This window comes from Scleropages formosus, chromosome 3, assembly GCF_900964775.1.
Source record: "Scleropages formosus chromosome 3, fSclFor1.1, whole genome shotgun sequence".
NCBI lineage: Eukaryota > Metazoa > Chordata > Actinopteri > Osteoglossiformes > Osteoglossidae > Scleropages > Scleropages formosus.
The window spans coordinates 26,414,632-26,438,740 of NC_041808.1; the positions used below are offsets into that span (position 1 = coordinate 26,414,632).

Sequence of the window (24,109 nt, forward strand, 5' to 3'; positions counted from 1 at the left end):
CTGAGTTGTCTGAGGTGATCCAGGTTTCACTTAGGGCCAGAAGATCCAGAGAGAGATGGGAGGCGTAGGCTGGTATGAATCCAGCCTTCCTTACAGCAGGTGGGAAAGTTCCAGAGTCCCGTGGAGAAATTGAAGCAGGATGAAGGGTTTGACAGATGAGGATAAGCCAAGGTACTGTAGCAGAGGGAACATCTGAGTCTTTGGTGGTGGTGTCGCCCAGTTCGGATGGTATATAACTTTGATGTTCAACATGTTTGACGCATGCTCCCATGCAGAACAGGATAGTGATAGCAGAATTCACATAGCAGCACAGGTAGACTCACGCAGGTCTTTGCACCAAGAGGCTGCCGCTAGGGGGTCACCAGCTGCTATTTGAACCTGCAGGCTAATTGACGTCAGCTGAGAGTCCTAATCAAAATCAAAACTACTCAGACAACAGAAACCAAAACAAACAGACGCCATTAATCGAATCGACAGAGTCACGCCCACTCCATGAAATGGGGCACAGTATTTTACCTTCCCACCCACGCTAACAAACCGCAAATTCACTTAAAGAAATAAGAAGTAAATAAATAAATATAACCGACAACTGCACCAACACACAAATGATTGCTTCTATCTAACCATCCAACTACACGGGGAAAAAAAATCATGTTGGAATATAGCGGTAGCAACAAATAAACTTACCGTAATCACAACAAACTGCAGAGACCATCCTCTAACACAAAATATAATGTACAACATAAAGCTCACATATTCATACTTTCACTCATGGTGTCCTCTCAGGCCTGTCTCCCCCAAGAGGCATGAAGAAGAAGGAAGGAATTGAGAAAGAGCAGAGAAAAAAGTTGAACCTCTAGTCAGTCTTTTCAACATCTTACATTTATTTATCAGACACTTTCCTCCAAAGCAACTTCCAATGAACTCTATGTAGTGTTATGAGCCCACACACCTTATTCACCGTGGTGACTTACACTGCCAGATACACTACTTACAACGGGTCACTCATCCATACATCAGTGGAACACAGTACAGGTGAACCTGAACATGTCTTTGAACTGTGGGAGGAAACCAGAGCACCCAAACCCAGGCAGACACAGGAAGAACATGCAAACTCCACACAGACTGAGCAGGGATCAAACCCACATCCTTTTGTACCACCCAGGTGCTGTGAGACAGCAGCGCTACTCGCTGTGCCACTTGGGCTGAATTGAATGCACTTGGTACTCATTTCTGCCAATGAGTCCCACATATCTACAGGCTTCTACCTGCCACATTATATTTGCTTTTGCAAATTAATGTTTGATTATAGATTGTTTATTGTTTTATCCCATAAATATACATAACGCCCATGGCCTTGTCACTGATCATGGACACTGAGGAACGCCAGAGAGGAGCTGTAAACATTGTGGAAGCGAGTTGAACAAAAAACAGTGCAACACTCCTTTTCTGTTTGGGAGCTCTCTACTGCCAACTGATGCTGGGACCTGGAAGTAAAGATGTCGTTCATCCCAAAACAAATACATTTTTGAATATGGAAATGAAGAAAATATTATTAAAAATGAATACACGGAAAAATGTTGGGCGAGCGTTCGTAACCCAGTGGGACCTGGTGCGTCTGCTCTGTGTGGGAGACCTGAGCCGCTTGCGTCGCACGTGCTGCTCTGCGGGACAGCGGTCACTGGGTTCCGCAGCACCACGGCCTGTCGAGTGGCAGATGACGTCGTGCGGAGGGACGGTTCTGCCCGCTGGCGCCGCATTGCTCTCCAAGTCCAGCGTCCATCAGCAGCAGCATCAGCATCACGGGCACGGCCTTCACCGCATGACCTTTGAGGCAGTTCTCTTCTGCAGCAGCAGCGCCTTGTCCCCACCGTCATGGCCTCGGAAGGGAGGGGGACGGGGCCGGGACGGCGGGGGGACCACCTGGTTGCCATACTATGCGAGTTTATTCTAGGTGTCCATGAAATGTGTCTGGAAATAACTGTATACACAAGCAAATTATGCATTTTATGTGATTCTGCTCATGCCCAGAACCATAGATAATGCAGTGACATTGAGAAAGTGCAGTAAGGGAAATAAACTGAGATTACTAACACAGTACTAACACAGATTTAACCCTGTAGAATTTGCAGTTCATAGTAGAATAGTACAGTTCATACACACATGACTAGATATTGGAATGTCAGGACTGTGTGGTGCATCACATTATTATTATTATTTATATTTTTTGAGAAAAAGGTAAAGTGGAACACAAAAAATATATTTAAAAATTTGAAGAAATTTTTTAAAACTTTTATTCATACAAAATATTTCATTAGAAACATAAATTGGTATTGATGTGTTTTCAACGTTGTATGTCTTTTATTGTCGTACTGTGCTGATTTTAATGAAATAGAACATTGTATTTACAACACATGTATGTTATATATATTTACATTTATTTATTTAGCAGACACTTTTCTCCAAAGCGACTTCCAATGAATTCTATGTAGTTTTGTCAGCTCACACACCTTATTCACCAAGGTGACTTACACTGCTAAATACACTACTTATAATGGGTCACTCATCCATACACCAGTGGAACACACACACACACACACACACACACACACACACACACACACACACACACACACTCTACCTCTGTCACACACACTGTGGGGGGAACCTGAACAGCATGTCTTTGGACTGTGGGAGGAAACCAGAGTACCCAGAGGAAACCCACGCAGACACGGGGAGAACATGCAAACTCCACATAGACTGAGCAGGGATCGAACCCACGTTCTGTCGCACCACCCAGGCGGTGTGCCACTGTGTTGCCCACACATATACACATACTGTAAGTATATTCACTCTCTGTGAACTCCTACAGCTTCCCTTTCTTTGTTCCCTTCACTCAAACCTATGCAAATTATAGGCAGATAATTTAGTATACAAACAAAAAATTACATTTGCTAAAATTCACATATAAATACATTGAGCTGACACTTTTCTCCAAAGCAGCTTAAAATGTTAAGATACTCAGAATTACTTTCCCATTGAAATAGCTGGGTAATTTTTCTGGACCAATTTAGGGAAAGTACCTTGCTCGATGGTTCTACAGCTGGAGGTGGGATTTGAACCTGCAGCCCTTGGATCCAGCATCAGCCGTACCTATAGCTGCTTGAACGGATGCACAGAAACTGTAAAATACGGCTGACCGTATTGTTGATACAACACCGATGATGTTCACCGATAATGGAGAAACCCGGAGACGGGAAATTCTGGTCCCTTCGGGACAGGTGATGGATGTTGACCCGGAAAAGTCAACCAATACATTTTTAAGTAAATTCATTTAATCAAGTAATGAAAACATCCAGCAGCAAGACAGCCAGTCCATCTTAGTCTAAGCTAGTGAAATGGAATGGCTGACCCTTGTTGAAGCAAAATATCATTCTTGAAGAAATCAATTTAATAATTCACGAAGGCATCCCAAGCTTAGTCCTTTACTGCCCTCGTGTGGTCACACTGTGTATTTCACCTGCGGACACAGCACTAATTATTTCATGTTTTGCATGTAAAGCCAGACAATAAAGGTTCTAAAGCAGTTTGTGGTCACAAAGTTTATTGTTCTGATAGAAATCAGGTCTGGTATATTCTCCATATACGCACATTTCCAGTTCTAATATTACTATCGGTATTTACAATTGAAATGATACCAAAGTACCATAAAAAGTACCAAAGTCATGTTTGGGACCAAAAAACAGTTCATGAGCACACTTACAAAAGCAGTATAAAAATACTTTAGAAAATTACAAACAATAGTATTTTAATGGAATGTTACACTGAAATGTTTAAGCATAAATCTATGCATAAATATAGACTTATGAAGAGACACAAACGCATATAACCACACGCACACTTTTACACGTGAACAGGAACACACAAACAGACCGACGACATCAACGCTTCTTCCTCCTTTCGAGGGAACTATTCGCCGCACGAATACATACACACACAAAAAGAAAAGTTTCGTTTCGACTTTGGCATAAGTCACCCGGTTGTCCTCGACACGAAGCATTGCGGCAAGTGTGGCATTTTAAGTAGTTTCCACGCAAGTGAGCGACTCTGAAACAAAAGGCAGCTCAAGAAAAAAAGTGAATTTTTTACCATAAGTTCAGAGTAACAATACTGCAAAGGGGGTGCGAAGTTGATGAAATTGCGAGCGACGCATGGCGCACACACTCCAAGCAAACGATGAGCTGTGCTGTGATTGATACTCAACAGTCTCGTACAGCCGGTTAGTACCACGATTTACTCCGTTACCTTCCACAAGCGTCACTGTTTACACCCCGGTGAAACACGCCTGACGGGTGCGACCAAAGCGGTTGTGATAAAACGTGAGGCCGGACCACGTTCTGGACACCGAACAGGTGTGCGGAGGAATAACGGCACGAAGACGACGCACTTGTGTTTCGCTCGCCTTGGACGCGTAACACGAAGGGACACAAACTGAAATGAAATTATTTGGTATGAATAAAACCTGTGTTGTTCTGCAAGAATTTGGGAGAAAAAAATAACAAGAAAATAAAAATGACAAACAACAACAATAATAATAATAATAATAATATCATTATTTTTATTTCAGAGCTTTAATGTAAAGGTGTGTAGAAACTTTATAAACGTTTTGCCCGTGTGTAAGTATAATTGTTCAATAAGCTGGCAGTAACGACAACGCACGCGTGCTATCAGTGCACTGCTCGATAGGAGCTCATCTTTCAGCATCGCTGGGGCTCGGTGCAGCCAGCAGCTACTGTCCTCTAATAATCAGCATTATAACAGTCAGTTGTGTGCATAAGAGTGACATGTCACATATGTTATACCTTTGTCCGTGAAGCGCTTGCCCTTGGGTTGTGTTCAAGATTGCTTTCTTTTTTCCTGATCCCATCCTAAATTGGACGGCCCATTATAACCGTTTATGAAGTAATAATAAAACATAGATGACCACCTAATACTGCACCTTTTCATGAACGTCAGCCATAGTCATTATCGCAAATGTCACGCATCTTTCAGTTTAAAAGGGTCTATGGACCTCCTTTAACTGAAATCATACCCATCTGTGCGTGTGCGTGTCTCAAAACTCTTTGCTCTTTATTACAGTCTCACCCATTCATTCCCTCTAACCACATCTGACAACACACACCACCGATGTAGAAAACGTGATTAAAAGGTGTAAAAATTCTGAGCGAGAAGCTGTCGGTCATTACCTGTATCGGCTCAGTTCACCAGTCCGGAGGATGTCACGAAGCCTTATAGCCATCAGATGACACCGAAACCATATTTAAAGCTGAACAAAGCTGTAAACGGGTCACATTTGAGCAGAACACAATCCCAGGGATGACCATGGCCACTAGAACCACCACCAGCGCTGCTTTGCTATGTGTGCAGGCGTTCGAAAGAGTGCAGCATTGAAACGCTGATATTTAAAAACTCACTGGATACTGTGGCAATTTCAAATAGATCTCTGCTTATTGTGGGACACACATACAGTCTGCAGAGGTACTAAGCGCAGAAATCTCAACTTTGTGGCAGTGATTTCAGCAAATTCTACATAGTATACGTGAACATAAAAACTGCACCCGTTTGCTTATAGATACGTAGCGATGCGAACGCTCCCGCTAGGATGACGTAATAAACACCTTGTCTGGAAATGACGGATTCGTAACTAATACAATGTACATCTGAACAGTCGTTTTTTGGCTTGGTGACATACTGGTTAACTTTTTATGGTGTGTGTTAAATACAACACAGAGACCAGAAAAAAAAAAAAAAGCTTTTTTGTGCTTCCTGATTTTTTTTAACCCCTTCAAATTTTCAATTTCGAGAAATATGGCAGAAACGTGAACATGTGTGACTATGTGGCCACTGATCCACTCCTCAAAGGCGCGTACAACAAGTGTAGGACACCACGTGTTCGACGGAACAGGGTACAGTCGCCGACGGAAACAGCGATAACTACACAGGACCGGCCTTAGCAACTGGGGGACCCACTCTGGACTTCCCTTTATTTCTAACTAGGTATTAGGAATAAATGCCATTACTCTGCATTGAAAACACTATCTATATTCATTGGCTTCACTGAGTAAATTAACAATGATCATACAATATTATAAATAATAATGTTATAAAACACGTCAAAACCATACTCGTTAAGAAATTTCCTGTTTCGTTCTGAAAACTCTTCCAAAATGCTGTCAAAGTTTAATTTCTTTGTTTCGTCACATTTTACGAATAATATCGCAAGGCTGTCGAGTCTACCTTGGAGGAGGTTTGACCTCAGATACGAGTCAATCTAGTTGAATTTGGAAAAGCTTCTTTCCCCTTTTCCCCCAATGCCAATGTGAGTGGTATTGCCAAATGTACGTGCGGTGCGATTACTAATAGAAGCGAATAAATAAAATAACGACTTTTCACAGCCGGAGGTTACGACCCTAGCGTCGGGCCCCCTGTGGACACAGGGCCCCATCGGTTTAAATGGGTTCAATGGGCCTAAGGCCGGCCCTGCCACCGAAGCACCCGGACAAAGATCGACGGTCACATTCACAGTCAGGAACATGTGGGCACGCGGGCCTGGAATGGTCGAGAAGCACAGTGATGCTACAGAGAAGTCCTGGATCCCCGTCGCGCAAGCGAACACAGTCGGTCAGTCACGGTCTGCGCACGGCGTCCGACTCCTGCCGATCGACCCCACCCCCCCCCCATTTAGTCCTTCGTGGGACATGTGAGAGAGCCTCCCGGGTTTCCTCTCTGTAACTACCTGCTGAAAGCGCTTTTACAAACGTGGCCAGCGGGGGGGGCGGTGTGGTTAGGCAATGACGAAGGTGCGCAGATAGATCTGCCTCTCGATCCACTCGACGAAGTGGCTCACGTTGCTGTAGACTCCCGGTCCGAGCACTTTGGAGAAGCAGACGGACCCCCAGGAAGTGAGACCGTAGAGACTCCAGCGGCCGTCCGTCTCCTGGCACACCAGCGGTCCCCCGCTGTCTCCCTGGGGGGACGACACGCGGCTAGCTTCATTTCCGCACATCGGGGGTTCAGCGAATATGTCATTAACACATTTCATTTTTATAATATGGTAACTCATTAACGCAGAAAAATATGTTGAATATTTCATGTTAAGAACGTAGAACAGCTGCTACGACAGTGGAGCTTCAAAGTGTTTTTTGGCCATAGCGCCCCCTGGAGTGAAATTTTCAAATGTATTGAGTTTATTTTTTCATTTTTATATAGCTCATCTCTGAATACCAGAATTACCTTGGCGGCGGGGGGGCAGGGAATATCAAATGCAGAATTTTTCAAAACAACATTATAGTAAGCTTGTTTTATTTTATCAAAACAGTGGAAAATTACCCTTCCTTACCAAATCCGCTTCTATATTAAAATGTTTTTTTTTATTAAAAATTTTAAGTAAAGCACTTCTAATATTGAATTTTTTTTTTTTAGAGTTTTGTTTCACCTTTTTTCAATTTTCTTCCATTTGTTTTTTTTTTTTTTTTTCTTTTGGCACTTGTTTTTTGAAAATCCTGGAAAAAATATTTAAAGTAACTGCGGTCTGGAGTGACTGGTCGCCCGAGGTCTGGCAATACACAGATAATGTGTATTGTACTCTTCCCAGCAATGTTGTCTCAAAACACTTAACATAATATCAAGAAGAATGAGCACAAAGAGACATGCAACTAGTAGCATGAGTGTTATTAACAGCTGGCATTAGTAACAAATTCTGGATTAATTCCCCATGAATTGCGGCTGCAGTTACATTCTGATCATAAGAGAGCCTAATGAGTGGAAATGATTAAATGTTTCCAGCATGCAAAGTCGGGATGCCCCTGGGAAACAAATGACTCACCATGCAGGAGTCCACGGTTCCAGAGTCGTACCCAGCACACAGCATGCGGGACGTGATAGTCTTCATATCGAAATAAGACTGGCACTGGTTTAGGGAGATGATCCGCACCTCGCCTTCTTGGAGCTTGAAAGGCACTAGACAAAAATATTTAGAAAATGGACAAGAAATTGAAAGGCTGCATGGTGACACAGCAGAGCTTGCATGTCCTTCTAGTGTCTGTGTGGGTTTCTTCCAGGCACTCTGGTTTCCTCCCATAGTCCAGAAACATGCGTTTCAGGTGAACTGGTGACTTCAAATAGTGTATGTATGTGTGAAGGAATGAGTGCATATGATTGTTCTGTGCTGGATCTCATACCTAGTGCTTCCGGAATAGACTCTGGATCACCATGACCCTGCACTGGTTGGTTGGATGGATAGATGGATGGATGGATGGATGATAAACTGCACCTTATATGTATCTGGATCTTCGGACTCCTCAAGGGGAGCATTCAGGTTAGACAGTTTTGCGTTGTATGGTGGCAGTTAGCATAACAAGCGCACAGCCGTTCCCACACAACACTTAGAGAAGCTCTTCAGAGTGCTACAGAAACTGGCAGTTGAGTAAAGGAGTAACAGCAAGAAAGAAGAGTGATGCTCACTCCTGTTGCCCATGTGGCCCCAGCCAGTGATGTAGCAGTAGGTGTCCGGTTGGGGAAGCTGGTCCCGGTGGGGTAGGCAGACAGGTCGTACGTAACTGGTTTCCTCCACTTCCTCATCCAGCTCCACCACACTAATGTCGTAGTCCACCACGGCCCGGTTGTACCGCGGATGGACGATGATGCTCTTCACCTTCCGCGTCTGCATGAAGGGGGACGGGTGGTCCAGGTTGTTGATGCCCAGGACGACCTTCCATACATCTGCATTCTCTCGACTGAGGATTAAAAGTTTTCTTCATTAGACTGTTGAAGCACAAGTCGCAGAATTATTCTGCAAATATGAAGTATGTGCTTAATCCGCAGTAAAGGCAAAATTATCACAAAATTTCCATAAATAAGGAGTATTATACTCTCCAAAAAAGTTATTATTCCAGTCGCAGTCATTGCAGCTAAAGGTATGCAAACAGTTCCTGACTGTGAAGAGCCAATTATGCATATGCATAATTATGCACATGACTCTAGTCTAATCTAATAGTCTAAACTTTAATCTATCTACTTACTGACTGTAGGAAAATGCACTGGACCACACATAAGTACTGAGCCAAAACTGAACAAAACTGAGAAAATCCTAACAGTATAGAATTGCTGAAAGACACATGGTTGGTGTAGTAACTTGTGAGATAAAAGACGACGAGATTCTAAACGAAGACATGTTTCTATGTTTTACGCAAAAGAAACCTCTAGAGGCTTCCGATGCTCAGTCCGAGGAAATCTTGTGGGGACTCACCCCTCGAAGCAGTGCGCCACCGTGAGCGCCCACTTCCGGCCAATGATCACGCAGCCGCAGATGTGCCCGCTGGGGTCGCTTTGCAGCGAGCACTGCCAGGGCCAGCGCCCGGGGCGACTCGTCCGTCCACCTAGGATGCGTTTGGACATGCGGGCGGCCGGTCGCCTCCCGCAGTCTGGGACAGCGGTGAAGAGAGCGGGTGCGTTCTCAATCAGTCAGTCAATCAGTCAATCTGTTTGTAATGCACAAATTGTATTTCTCTGAGATATACGTCGCTTTGGAGAAAAGCGTCTGCTAAATGAATAAATATAAATGTAAATGTCAATCAGTGTCAATCAATGAGACCAGTTTCACCTTCCATCTTCTATACTTTAAAATGAGATAGTTCCTGAGTTTCTCCAGTTCACCAGTGCTGTATGGCAATGATTTTATCATTACATTCATGTCACATATTAGCTGAGGACACCGTGACCCTCCACTGGGAAACCAATTACTGAAAATGGATGGAAAGATATTCCATAAGCAGTGTCTTATATAAATGTTCCTACAGTTTTAGTTTGACAAATTAAAGGTGGCAGTTCTTACCTTCTTTGGTACAGTGCAGTGATATTCTTCTTCGGGAATGGCAGGAATGTCTTCAAACAGGAGTTGAGGGGGGGAAAAAAAAAAGACTGAATAACAATTTATCATATATATGCTAAAACGTACTAATCAGATCAACTTTTAACAGTCACCTGTTACTTACTAATAAAATCTATCGAGAAGAAAATTCCACAAATACGGCACAACGCAAAACTCTGACGGAAATAAGGATTCAAACTTTATGATACCTTCTAAAGTTAGGGGAAGAAAGAGAGAGTACACACAGGCTTACTGGAATCGTTCTGTTTGTCATGACACGCGGCACTATTTCCGTGGGCAAAACTGCCAAAGTGGCATAGTTATTGCAGGCACATGCACCGGTTTTGATCTAAACTAAGTTTTTTTACACATTTACCCTAAGGTCCAGTGTGTGCTGTGCTCCTAGGTGTCTCACCACATATGAATAAATGTAAATGTAATGTACTGTTGGCTCTCTGAGACTCGGACCGTTACCCTCTCTTCTCCAGCATGGCCTGCAGAGCAGAGCCATTCCTCTGGGTCCAGTCCGGGTGAACGTGCAGCCAGCGTCTACGGCCTGGCTGCTCGGGTTGTTCCGGTACCATTGCGACGGCAGTCGGAACCCTGCGCACGACAGACAGAAACAGACCCGCAAACAGCATACTGGGAGATTGCATATTGCTCAGTGCATACGTGTCTGCTTGGGTTTCCTTGGGATACATTTATGGATTCCCTCCAGCATGTCATGAGATGTTGCTCAGGAGAAATTGTACCAGTAAATGGCTCTTTGTGTGTAACTCAGTGAACGTACAGTGTGTGTGTGTGTGTGTCTGTCTAAGAGCCCTATCATGAATAAAAGTTTGATCTAGGGTGTACCTGCTCTCATACCCAATATCCACTCCTTATAAGCTTTCAGGTCACTGTGATGCTGGTTCAGTAAATAATAACAGAAAGTGGATGGATGGACTGATGGACAGACAAAAGGGCTAAAATAAATTTTAGGCTAATTAATATTACACATATTTTTAAAAGTCGGGCTTACAGTATTAACCAGAAATATTTCTAGACATCTAAAACAGGTCTGAAGAGATTTCTCATCTATTAACAATATTAATGTATCATATTAATTTTAATTCAGGTCTACATTATTAAAGGAAAAACACCTCCATTAATGCCAAATCTGCATTGACAAAATGAAATTGTTTCAGCTGACAGCTCCGTAAAAAGTTTGCACCCCCGTTCAAATTTTCTCAATTTTTTGCAGCTTTTCGATGTAACATTTTGAGCACAAAATCTAAAAACAGTGGTGTGACACCCTGGCCAACAGTTAGAGGAAGGGTTTAGTTGCAGTCATTGCAGCGAAAGGTGATACAACCGCACTAGAACTACTAGGACTGAGAAAAACATCTTACTGAATTTCTTCTCAAAACAGACAATTAGAAAGAGGGCAAGCACTTTTTCATAGCACTATAGACACTTATAGACATTCCCCACTAAGATCCACATTAGAATGCACAGGACAGGTGGGCAGCCACTTGTGCCTGGACCCCATGATGTTTACTTTTCTCTCATTCCTTTGGTTTATGAGTTTTGTCTTCCTTAGATGCCAGTTGGCTTTGTTCTGTATGGGATGTAAATCGTTATTATTGTCTATTTCTTGGTTTTCTTCACCACTTATGTATGTTTCCAACTGTTCAGCACTCTCTGTTGAGAAGACCCATTTATAAAAATAAAACGAAATGAACTGAACCGACTATCAATGCCATATTCTGCAATCTTGAAAACCCACAAACAACTTAGCCTACTCGTTTTTCTCTAAATACAAAGAGCCATCACTTGGTCCCTTTGGCAGAAGACAATTTCATTTTGCATGTGCACCAGGGAAAGCTGCCAGGTCTTGCAGACAGTCTACTGTCAACTACTGACCTTACCCTAAACCCATCTGCTTGCACGCCAGGCGGCTGAGCTGCGGGTGCCAGTTGTCGGCGCAGACTTGGTATTCCGATGCTGTCTTGTGGACCATCAGAAGGGACAAGGACGTGTTGGACAGAGAGACTGTAGGAGTGAGGGTGGGTGGGAATACAAATGAGGCACTTACAGTAGCATTAAATGGTGAGATTTAGATACTGACATGCACTCCTCATGGTCCTCTGATAAAGTGGTAAAACACACAAACATTTTAATATGTTAGCAGTACTGTTAGAAATACACACACACACTGACTGAAACCACTTATCCCAGGCGGGGTCACAGTGAGCCGGAGCCTAACCCGGCAACACAGGGCGCAAGGCGGAGGGGACACACCCTGGACGGGACGCCAGTCCATTGCAAGACACCCCAAACAGGGCTCGACGCCCAGACCCGCCAGAAAGCAGGACCCGGCCAAACCCGCTACGACCCCGCTCGGGACAAGCGGTCGTTGACGATGGATGGTTACTAAGCTTTGCAGGAAGTTGACGAAAGCGGGAAGAGTTAAGTTTAGAAGGAGTCAAACGGGTAAAGCAGATGTAGCCACTGACCGCAGTCCCACTCATCAGAACTGTCTGAGCAGTGCTTCTTCCCATCGCACCACAGAGTGCGATGCACACACTCGTGGTTGTTGCACGGCAACTCGTTGTCGCTGCACACGGCTGTTGGAGGGAATGACAGCAAACAGAAGCACAGTGATGTGGGATGGTGTACCTAGGTAATTTTTTGAAAAATGTTGATCGTCTGCTGGTTTCATACGCATGTGACTACTTTTCCCACTAATGTCACTAGTTTTCCCTTGGATAAACAGATGGAAGATGGTAATTAAATAACACAGGATCCACATCTTACCAACAAAACTGGACTATAAGTCTGTTAAGATAAATAAAATAAAAAAAGTCCGCCATTAAAAGCTTATTAATCCAGATATCCTTTCATTTCTTTATGTATTAGGTTCTACAGGTATCGCAGATATAGCTATAATCAATAAAAAAAAAAATAAAACTTTTATAAGCCTTTTTAATTTAATACTTCATTAACTCTTACCTGCATTAAAATTAAAACTAATTTAACATGACTAAAATGTTGCATGATTGACACGAATACATAAAAACGTTGCATCCATAAACCCCTGTTCAGCGCTGACTATTGACTTCTTTAGCATCGTCTTGTTATTGATCCCCAGCAATCAGGAAAACCAGACATGAGCTGTTAACACTGTTGAAGTTGGGCGAATTGAACACTCCTGCTCTGTACGGGTGCTCCTTACTGCCATCTGTAGCTTTGATGAGTAAACAGAGGTCACATCCACTCCGGTACGCATAGAGATATCTCAGGAAATAAATGAGTTTACGCAACTAAAAATAAATAAACTAACCGAATAAATGTTTTTATCTTCTAAAAATGTGTAATTCAGCCACCCGTAATACGAGTCGCCAGCGTATTGCTTTCTGTCAGCCCCCCCTGCGGGCACTGCCGGGAGACGGCTACTCACAGCAGTTCCTCTCATCGGCCAGGTCGGCACAGTCTGGGAACCCATCGCAGATCATTGAGTGCTGGATGCAGGCTTTGTTGCTCGGGCATTCCCACAATCCTCTTTCCTTACAGCCTGGTAAACAGGAAAGGTCATAGATTGAACATCAGAGCAGGAGCATCTTTCCATCGGTGGCACATTTATCAGTAACATCCCCCTCCCACGGCGCCTCCCACAGCGCCTCCCACATCCATCTCACTGCCACAGAGTTACTGAATGGCTGTGCGCGTACTGCAGTGTTTGCTCAGGACCTTTGGGTGGAATCAGCACATTTTTCAGTGGCTTAGTTCTGTAAAACTTCAGGTTCGTGATGTTTCGTTAGTATTTGATATGAAAGGTAAGAAATGTGCTGTTAATTTTTACAGCCTCAGGTCATTTCTAGTTTTCTATCAAAATTTCCATCACTGTAAAATCATTAATGATTCAATTATTAATTTAGCTCATGGTTTCTTCCAAAGCAGTTTGAAATGTGAAGTTGCTATTCATGTTATTTCACCCATTTATACTGGTAGAAATGTCATTATTCATTTATTAATCTGACCGGCACAACTCCACTTAAGTAGTTTGCTTTTAGGTAGTACAGCAGGAAGTGACATTTGAACCTCCATCCTTTCAGCCCAAAGACAGGCACTCCAACTACTATGCCACCTGCTGCCAAAAATATATTTCAGGCACTGGCTGCAGTGTCTTTTACTAAAAGTTTGGGACAATGGGGAAAAAAATGCATATATAGAAGCAAGAAGAAATGACCTTCAAATCACTGTATTAATTACAGAATGAATAATGTTGTGATATAATGCTCTTTGTGATTTAAAATATTTTTACTGCATGTGTTTATAATGTTCCCCTAAAGTTTCCAATCAGTAATATTTAACCTTTTGGCACAGTTGCCCTGGAGAGAGGCACGTGCTCACTGACACTGACCGCTGGGCGCCCTCCAGCACCCCCACAAATAACAAATAAGCATCTCTCACGCATATTAACATTTGTAAGCGAGCGGTGAACGGGGCCATTTAGCATTGAAAGAACCCAAGACGTCCTCCAGAAATCTTATTAGTCTGGGTTAATTTAATTGAAAGTCTGCGCAGGTCCAGCTCAACCCTCTCGAGAACGTCTCTCCTCAACCTTGGTTTGCGCTGCCTTTTTGCCAATTCACCGCACAATACCTGACAGTAAACTGTAAATCCATTTGCACGTGACCATAAATTGCTAATTAACAAGACGTTAAACTAATAACACGTGCCAGAAATTTCAAACGCTTTCAAAACCGGATCAGTTCTAGTTAGTTACTAGTTTGTCTTTTTGATTTACCTGGTGCCCGGACATGACAGAAAAATGAATGACAGATGGGGATAATTGGGGTCTGCAAAGGGGCGAAAGGAGACTGTTGGACAAGCCCTGCCATATTGACCTTCTGAGGAGCTTAATGTCTCACCACAGTTGTCTTCATCGCTGTCATCATCGCAGTCCGTGTGTCCATCGCACCTCTTGGAGGAAAGGACGCAGCGGCCAGACTGGCACTTGAAGTGACTCGGTGAGCACTCTTCTCCCGGCAGAAGGATAAGAGATTTGTCACATGCTGTTTGTCAAACATTACAAGTGGCTTTGAATGGAAAAATGAAAGAAATGTGGTTTTCTCAAAGCAGCTCTGGCTTTGAGAGTCTGGAGGGGAAAAAAAAGACTACAGTATGAAATGATGAGCGCGAGCAAATGACTCCTGACCATCTACGTCGGGGTCGGGCAGCAGGCATGTGCTGTTCTCCTGGCCCTCCTCTGGAAACTGGGTGCAGTCAGTGTCCTCTGGCCACTGCAGTCCCACGATGCCCAGCACAAACTCACAGCGTTCTTTTGCATTCCTGCACAGTGACCTGTACAGATACGCAGATCGACCGCATCGGTGATGCATCACAGCTGATACGCTGTTTGTTTGTTTGTTGAATGAACAGACGAACAAATAACCTTTCGTTCGTTTGTTCGTTCATTTATTGTTTCATTCATTCATTCATTTAAAATAAATGTAAAGAAGGTTTTGGTATCTGAAATTTCGATATTCACACCTTTTTCAGGAACGAATTCATTTCTTAAATCAACAAATGCCTGTACTGTTTTAAACCGATTTTTGAAATTATTTGTATTCCACTTAGGGGGACGTGGTGGCACAGCAGGTTCAGCCAGCATCCGTTGGGTGGCAGGTCTGGGATTAGAGCCCTACTAGGGGTGCCTTGCAATGGACTAGCGTGCTGTCCTGGGTGTGTCCCCTCCCCCTTCGGCCTGGACCATTTATTTCTTTGAAAATTGTTGAAAATATATTCCATACATTAAATATGTTAAAAATACACACACACACACACACACACAGTGTCTACAACCGCTTGTCCCAAGCCGGGTTGCGGCGAACCGGAGCCTAACCCGGCAACACAGGGCACAAGGCCGGAGGGGGAGGGGACACACCCAGGACAGGAGACCAGTCCATTGCAAGGCACCCCAAGCAGGGCTCGAACCCCAGACCCACCACACAGCGAGCACAGGTCAAACCCGCCATGCCACCACGCCCCCATGTTAAAAATATATCATATATATTTAAAAATATATATGTAAAGAGATGAAAATATTAAGGCATATGTTAATCTGATGTATTTGTCAGCAGCACTGTGTAAACTGACACTGTCTGAGCACAGTTTCAATCACTGCCCCCCATTTCAGTGCTTCCTGCTGCCCTGTGCAGTGTGGATGCAGTGGGGTCTCCAGCCTTACCTGCAGGGGGGCACTTTCCACTGGCTCTCCGGGTCACACTTGGGCACCAGGACAGTGCAGGCGAAGAACATGAGATACTTGTAGCAGTTGGTCTGCACGAGAGCAGGGAACAGGGAGGACTCCCAGCTGATTGAGGCCTCTTTCTGGCTCTGGTGGCCCAAGTAGTTGGGGAAGTGCGTGGTGTTGTATGGGAGATTCATACATAGCTCTAGGGTGATTGGCTCACAGTGACCTGTAAGGACAGGTTCAAGCTGTCTAATCAAGTAGGTTTTACAGTTGTGGGAACTTTTTTTTAACCATATCTTCGTTGCAAAAGTACAGCTCTGAGTCACTCTGGAAGAAAACTAGACATGTAGGATGGTTTGGGGAAAGAGTGGGAGAATCTCCATGTAGGCAAATCTGGGGTCACAATTCAAAGCTATAACCTGGACTTGCATGGCAAGAAATTTGTGCAATGAACAAGCAGGAGCAGCAGGTGGCACAGTGGTTAGAGTACCCTTGATCAAGGTACCTGAACCGAGACAGTAAAAAAATTACCCTGCTGTATGAATGTGTAAAGCACTATAAGTCACTTTGGCAAAAAGCATCTGCTGAACAAATCATATTTCATAAATGCAAACCAGTGGCCAAGAAACATTATTTTTTTAGACATAATTAAACAGCAAAACTAACGGAAATCTGACTCTTAGAGTTCCAGTATCCAGTTCCAGTATCATTTCATGGTAAAGCAATTGTTTTGTAAATTTGCTGGGGTTTCCAGTTCTGGCATCGGACTTACTGCAGTTGGAGCTGCTGTTGCGGCCATCGCAAGCACCGTTCCCATGACACCCTTGGGCACACTCATTGGACATGCAACTTGGGTGTCCAGGAGTACACATGACCTCACCTGTACAGAGAGCCACAGCAAAAACCCAGGTAAGGATATCAAATAAGCACCGTCACAACTGAAGGAAAATGAGACGTGTTTGCCTTCTAGAGTTGGAGATCTCAATCACAAGACCACATGGTGATCCAGACGGGTAGTAGAGGAGGAGGTGTTCTTACTCTGCAGGTGGGTACAGTTCTTCTCATCACTCCCATCCTTGCAGTCCTCATCCCCGTCACAGCGGAAGGCACTGGGCACGCACTGGCCACTGTGGCACTCCAGCAGCCCCTGACTCTTGCAGGCTACAGAGACCCCACAGAATTTAGAATAAGCCAGGCACCAGTTGCTCTGCTCCACCACAAACACACATCTTCAAGTACTTTACTAATTAAGAGCATCGCTCTTGATTTGATGACATACAAATTAAAACACTGATAGATGTAGAATAGTATATAATAGAAAGCCAGATTTTAGTGTTCCTAGGCCCTAGATACTTCACTTGAAAATCGACAAAAAAGATAAGGTAAATGCACAAAAACTGAATTACATCGATTGATATGATGCATGGCTTTAAATTATTCTACTACCAAAGCATTATCGTTAAACCAGTTTGATTGATGAAGAAGTCAGAGGGGAAGGGGAGGGGGGGAAAAAAAAAAAAAAAAACAGAACTTTTTTTAGGAAATGCTTAAAAATTCTGGAATTATGTAATTGTTAAGTTGTAGTTGCATTAAATTCCTGCCTCAAAATTTTTTTTCCCTTATTTTTTACAGCTTTTTAAACATTTCCCCTTATTTTTAGGCCCTAGACAGTGTGCCTACAATGGTTAATGGGAAATCCAGCACAATCCACAGGGGTTCAAATTACCAGTATTTCTCAGAGAAAAAATCAAGCATTCCAGAATTAAAAATATGTCTCCAAAACTTTGAATACAGAAGTGTTTTTTTAATGCATGACAACAACACCAGTACACTATATATACATATTTTGTGGTTTAACAAAAAATATTTCTATTTTGTGTTTTACTGTTATATTTTCCTGAACCACTTGTTTCATGCAGAGTTGTGGTTAAGCTTCAGCTTGGAGAAAATCCACTGGGAAAACCCTCAGAGAGGAAAGCAGTGTCTCTTTAAAGTCTGTTTTATTATACTTTAGCTTTGTATCTTTTGAAAAAAGCTCATTTTAACCCATTCCTCATGTTTGTGCGGACAGCTTGGTTATTCATTTTTGTTCTCATTTTAAAGAGATGCTTCACTGGTGAGTGTTCCTGTTTTGGAATTATTACTAAAAGGCTCCTTTTCTGTAGCAGTCACAGAGAAAAGTATGTTTTATCTGCTGTTTAAACACTCCTCTTTTCTTGTTTTCACCAGCTTGCGGGGGACATCTGGGGACGGAAAATTCTTATATCGAGTCTTTCTCTGTCCATCCAGGCAAAAATGAAAATGCAGCACCGAATAATAGGCCTGTTGGGTTTAGTCATTGTAGTAGTTTTTTTTTGTTGTACAGGACCCTGTTGAATCATGGCTGAGTGACCACTTGTGGCTTAATGAATGCATCACATCTTTAAAAAGTTGACACGATAGGTAAAACTAATTTTGTTCATTGCTATTTATCACTCGAGTTTGTCACATGCTACTCACAGCAGTTTACTTCATCGCTCTTGTCGATGCAATCGTGGTCCCCATCACACAGCCAGTCCTTTGTGATGCACCGTCCATCCCCGCACCTGTGTTCCTTGTCCGGATCGCAAACTGCAGCAATGGGGTAGGGGAAAATGGAGGTCAGCTCTCCCATGCCCCACATGCCACAAGTGGGTGCATATATATATATATATATATATATATATATATATATATATATGGTGTAGTGGCTGATCTATATATATTACATTGTGGTTATAGCTGTTGCGCTATTCAAATCTGAAAATATTCAAAATACAAGTATACCAGTATAAGTTTAATATACCAGTACGACATCCAGTAGACTCCTTGTACTACGGGTAATACCATTTTTTTTTTTTTAAACAGAGATTACGTCATTTACAATATACAAGTTCAAAAGCACAGACAGCATGCTGTGAAAGGATTCAAAGTCACACATGGGGACCATTATAAGAAGTCGGTAGCAGTGATTAACAGCTGCTAGTTTGCAGCTCAGCGATGATGCAAAACAAGTAAACCCGCCGTGCAGATCCAAAACTAGCTAAACCATAGCCAGTGGGCCAGATTCGGCAACAACGTAACGGAGCTGAAGACAAATCCATTGACAATGACAATGACAGCTGCCATCATTGGTACCCTCGCGCGTGAGGAACATTCCCTGAACGCCATGTGTACACCATTGCCATGGCAGCGAGGCCATTCCCAGGCTGGCGTACGGCATAAATTAGCCGGAATGTGAGGCCGAGATCCCTCCTCAAGCAACGTTTGCCCCCACGCCCCGGGAAACTGTCATGACAACTGCTGAGGATTATGCAGTAATTCCTGGGTGCCACTGAGGAAAAGTCCCCCTATTAAAAGCGCAAGCAGGTGCTGGCGTCCCCGGCTGTATCCAGGTTGTGTGTCACAGGAGTTGTAGTCCAGCCGGGAAAGGTAAAGAAAGCAGACGCGGCTCCTTGTGGGGGTAGTCCCATTGGAACTGCCCATTGGCAGCTTCTTGGATTCTCACACGGTGTTGTGAAGACGTGTACAGTTTAAGGGAATGACTAGCGGGATGGGTTTCCCTCACCGGCTTTGCACCGTGTGCCTCCGCCGCAGTGGAAAGTTCCCGGGGCTGTGCTTGATCCCTTGGAACACGGCCCCATGCCAGTTTGCGTCAGTGGGCACCACAGGTGGGGAACAACTGGGAGGGACTCACCACAGTGCTGTTCATCGCTCAGGTCCCCGCAGTCGTCATAGCCGTCGCATACGAGGCCGGGGCTCAGGCAGCGGCCCGTCCCACACTGGAACTGGTCACCGCCACAGCCTGGGGACAGCCAGGACATGGGGGCTTAAGGCTCAAGGGTTCAAACAGAGAGGATGTGATACCCAACCCTTGAAGGGACACTACCTGTCACTTTTTTCTTCAGTCATTCAGTCATTCCTTCTATATTGAGCATTATTCCATGCATCTTGTGAATGACTATCTGAATGATGAGGTTCTTATTAATGAAATACAAAAAACAAGACGGCATACAGTGCAAAGAGTTGTTAAATGGGGCAATGATGGATTTACTGCTTTTTGGACAAAAGCACCACCTAAATAAATGTAAATGTAAGACAACTTTAAATGGATATAACAATATTTATCATAATCACTAGGCCTCCTAGGCTGAGTCTGATACCGCGGCTCTTGACACGGCCCCATGGGGGCTTCACGAAACTCACATTATGTTCATTAAACGTGAGAAGTGTCACTCTGTAAAGCTGAAAGGAACAAATGAGTTTGACTCATTTGTCAGGCTTAAGACTTCTGCGAAAAATAATTAGAGGTGCAATCCACCAACACCAAGCTTCTTAGCAACCATGGAAAAAGGGGGGGAAGCTTCACTGTCAAAGATGACAAACGACAAACCCGCTCTGCGTTTCACTGGTGTCAGTACACAGCTTATGCAAAAAGATGCGTGGCCAAGCGATGACCGGCAAGTGGATTCATTTATTAAAGGCAAGCTTCAAGGGACCTTCTAATAAAATAAATTGTACCCATTACAACGACTTAAAAGAAACTCCCTTTAAAGTCGAGCAGCATAACACATTGCCATCGTATGACTCGACATCTTGAAGACAGCGGAACTTCTCGGATACAGCTGCCGTAAGCTCTGAAACCCGATAGCTGAGGTGTTGAAAATGTTAACTCGGAGATGAACCAGGCCATATGTCATGAACAGAGAGCTGTCTGTTATGAACATCAGGCTATACAGTAGGACACTTTCTATTTCAGTTTGCCCTTGCATGTCACAATATTTATATGTAGTTTTTGCTCAATTTGATGCAAAGTCCCACCTCGCCAAACATCATTCTATGATGACCGTAGCATAAATATTCGTCAACATTAACTCTACTAGCAAGTAGTACAGTGGTTAGCTCTGCTGCCGTTGGATTCAAAGGTTTTAAACTCACCCCCTACCCTAGCGTGCTTGAGCAAGGTACCTACCATAAATTGCTCTATTAAAAATTACCCAGTTGTTAAAATGGGTAAATAACATATGAAGTTACTTAGGAGCAAAGCGTCAGCTAAACAAATATATGTTAAAGCTAGCTAAAGAAGCAGAAAATCTCTTGAACGGTGTTCCTATGAAAGAAAGAAAAAGTAACAGAGAGGGAGGCCATGATTCTACATACGCAGGGCAAGTTTCAAATGTCAGTACACTAAGGAGCTGCTAGGTAAACACTGCTTTTATCCTTGCAGAACAATCTGTCTTGGCTGGGTAAAGGCCTAGACTTTGTCGGCAGGTTTGCCCCGCACCCTGGATGACATCTGGACCCTGGCAGAGCCTTCAGGCTCATAGGATCACAGCAAAGCACTGGGGCCTGGGTTTGAACTTCTTGCAATAAAGCTCCCAGGAGGCTTCTTATGGTCGTCTGGTCGCAAACTTTCTCTGTGGAGTTCACTTGGTTGGCTGGCAAGGAAAGTTAGCAGTAAACAATTGCAGCACGAAAATAGTATGTGACATTTGACAACAATACATCTGTAATTTTCTTCAAATAACAGCCGTTGCTGAGCTGTCATGACCAATCTCCCCATATAGTCACACAATCTGGTCCCAACCAGCCTGTTTTTCTTTTTTCATGTAATACTAAGAAACTGTCAGCACTCGACTTATCACAGCTCAAACAAATCCATCAGTACTGGTTTTCTCACACTTGAGCTCCCCTTTGAAATGAATAAACTTGTTGTCTTCTTGCTCTGGCCTGTTCACCTGAGTTGAGGTGGGAGGATGGCGCCTTAATCTTCAGATCAGTAAATATACATAATTTTTCAATAACGACACAGACACGTAGGGGCAGTTCAAATCCCACCTCCTGTTGTAGTACCCTTAAGATACCAAGATACTTACCCTGAATTGATACAGTAAAAATTGCCCAGCTGAATAAATGGGCGAATCCGTATAAGTCTCAGTTGAGGAAAGCGTTATAAATTAATAAATGTGAATATGCATGTTTAGAGAATGAAGACTCACGGCAATCTGCCTCATCGCTCCAGTCATCGCAATCATTGTAGCCATTACACACCAGTTTCCGAGGAATGCAAATACCGGTGGGGCATAGGAAGTTGTCTCGGCCACCGCACAGAGCTGGAGGAGCAAATAAACAAAAACAACACAGCTAAGTAAGAGACTGACTTCCCATCCTAAAATAGTCAACAGCTACAGACGCCACTCATACAACAGAGTACGCGGCATATGAAACACAGCGCGTCACATGGGCAATTTTGACACCAGTGAGCTCTTCATCTGGAATGAGAAGAGTGTGATCTCAGCGGTGTTTACACACACACACACACACACACACACAATGACACAAAACTAATATGTGCTGGGAAAAGCAAGGAGAAAACCTCCGTCTCCCAGACTGAACAGGACTACTACTACTATTTCTACTTTACAGTGTGCTCCACATGTAGATTAGAGTATTTTAAGAAAAATATGCTGGTTTTGAAGGGAAAAATCCTGAACCGTTGAAAATCATTAAACCATTTTCCTTTGAACAATTAAAGACAAATCTGGTGCATGCAGATTTGCACATCTGGAGCTCCTGTGAAGACAGTAAAAGAGGTTTCTCAGAATGTACTGGCAACCTCTACAGTCATGTAGAGGGTCCTACAAACTTTCACTGAAAAGCAATACAGTACTCAAAGAAAACGCATGCACCAAAGAAATTTCACCCATTTCAACTAAAATTTTTACTTAAAAAAATCAATGTGATATTTCAGTCAATACGAAGAACCTAAAGATGTACAGTTGTACATCAATCTGTTCAGAAGGCTTTGGGTGGTCTGTTTCAATTATTCCGGATAACTGTAGATAAACTAACATTGTAAGATGCTTTGGAGAAAAGTGTCAGTTAAACGAATAAATGTAAATATTTTACGAGCAAAAGCAGGTAGTGGAGAGTCCAGGGGCCCTCTGTGATAGGGTAACATATAGCATGACTGCAAAACTGTAGGCAACTGTTTTTTAAGCTTATTTATGCCTCATTATTCAAACTCCAAAGAACCTGGAACTGTGTGAAAAGATTATTTCCACCAATTCAAGCAATCATCTGGTGATTTTTTTTTAAATGGATTTTTATTTTATGACTATTTTATGACTGGTGCAATAACATTATTGTTATTGTTTCTCATTATTATAGCTTGGTGTGTGGACTCTGGCCTGCAGACACAAAAGAGTGCCACAGACCAGAAGGGACATCACAGTGTGTCAATCTGTTTCTTCACACACTACTGCACAGAGCACAGAAGCCGCGGGGACCTGGCGCTTGACATCCATCCGCAGTGTTTCCGAAGATGACTCCGAGACTCAGCGTGGAGAGGTGAAACCGTCTACGCCTTTGTTTGAGCTTGAACTTTATGACATGTCAATAAATGGCTCGCCGATACCACAAAAGATACCCATGTTCTAAAGAAGACGTCCTCCTTCACGTCGCTGTTCATTTATTTATCCATGCGATATACTGTCTGGGGGACACTAGTGACAAAAGCAATCTTACTGATGCTGAAGTGAGTCGAAGTGTGTGCTATAATTATAATATTTTGAACGCTCCTGATTTCGTCACTGGGGCTCGTTAATTGAACACATACTGATGATTCAGCACTATAGTGCTTGTGGTTTTGTCCTTTTTTTCAGAGCTGGAAATTTCACCAACACCTTCTGGCGCAGCTGTTGACTCAAAAAGAGGGTTATACTGCAACACCTTTAACTGATGTAGTGCGGCGACTGTGCTTATGCAGCGAGAAAACAGCTGGGCGGCATATGACTCCATCTGACACCAATTTCTCATGTCTTGGAGGACCTGGACTTCAAAGGCTGTTGACGTTGACATACGCTTTTGTAGAGTTTCTAGCTCAGATTTTGTGCAAAAATTGAGATTCTTTCTGTACGGTA

The 24,109-nt window shown here is 43.3% G+C and overlaps 1 protein-coding gene across 2 annotated transcripts in view; it reads right to left on the minus strand.

Annotated features, from left to right (window-relative positions):
* Window positions 1-3,567: 3,567 nt before the first annotated feature.
* Window positions 3,568-24,109, minus strand: part of corin (corin, serine peptidase) — a 33,311-nt gene continuing 12,769 nt past the window's right edge. For both annotated transcript variants that reach the window (XM_018738617.2, XM_018738618.2), the window contains exons 6-22: window positions 22,187-22,300; window positions 19,885-19,992; window positions 18,669-18,779; window positions 17,208-17,330; window positions 16,942-17,049; window positions 16,164-16,395; window positions 15,132-15,277; window positions 14,845-14,952; window positions 13,371-13,484; window positions 12,427-12,537; window positions 11,839-11,962; window positions 10,403-10,531; window positions 9,893-9,942; window positions 9,308-9,482; window positions 8,524-8,795; window positions 7,886-8,019; window positions 3,568-7,027 (exon numbers count right to left, since the gene is read on the minus strand). In XM_018738617.2, coding sequence (XP_018594133.1) covers window positions 6,845-7,027; window positions 7,886-8,019; window positions 8,524-8,795; window positions 9,308-9,482; window positions 9,893-9,942; window positions 10,403-10,531; window positions 11,839-11,962; window positions 12,427-12,537; window positions 13,371-13,484; window positions 14,845-14,952; window positions 15,132-15,277; window positions 16,164-16,395; window positions 16,942-17,049; window positions 17,208-17,330; window positions 18,669-18,779; window positions 19,885-19,992; window positions 22,187-22,300 — 2,342 coding nt within the window. In that variant the 3' untranslated portion in view covers window positions 3,568-6,844. The remainder of the gene's footprint in view (window positions 7,028-7,885; window positions 8,020-8,523; window positions 8,796-9,307; window positions 9,483-9,892; window positions 9,943-10,402; window positions 10,532-11,838; window positions 11,963-12,426; window positions 12,538-13,370; window positions 13,485-14,844; window positions 14,953-15,131; window positions 15,278-16,163; window positions 16,396-16,941; window positions 17,050-17,207; window positions 17,331-18,668; window positions 18,780-19,884; window positions 19,993-22,186; window positions 22,301-24,109) is intronic.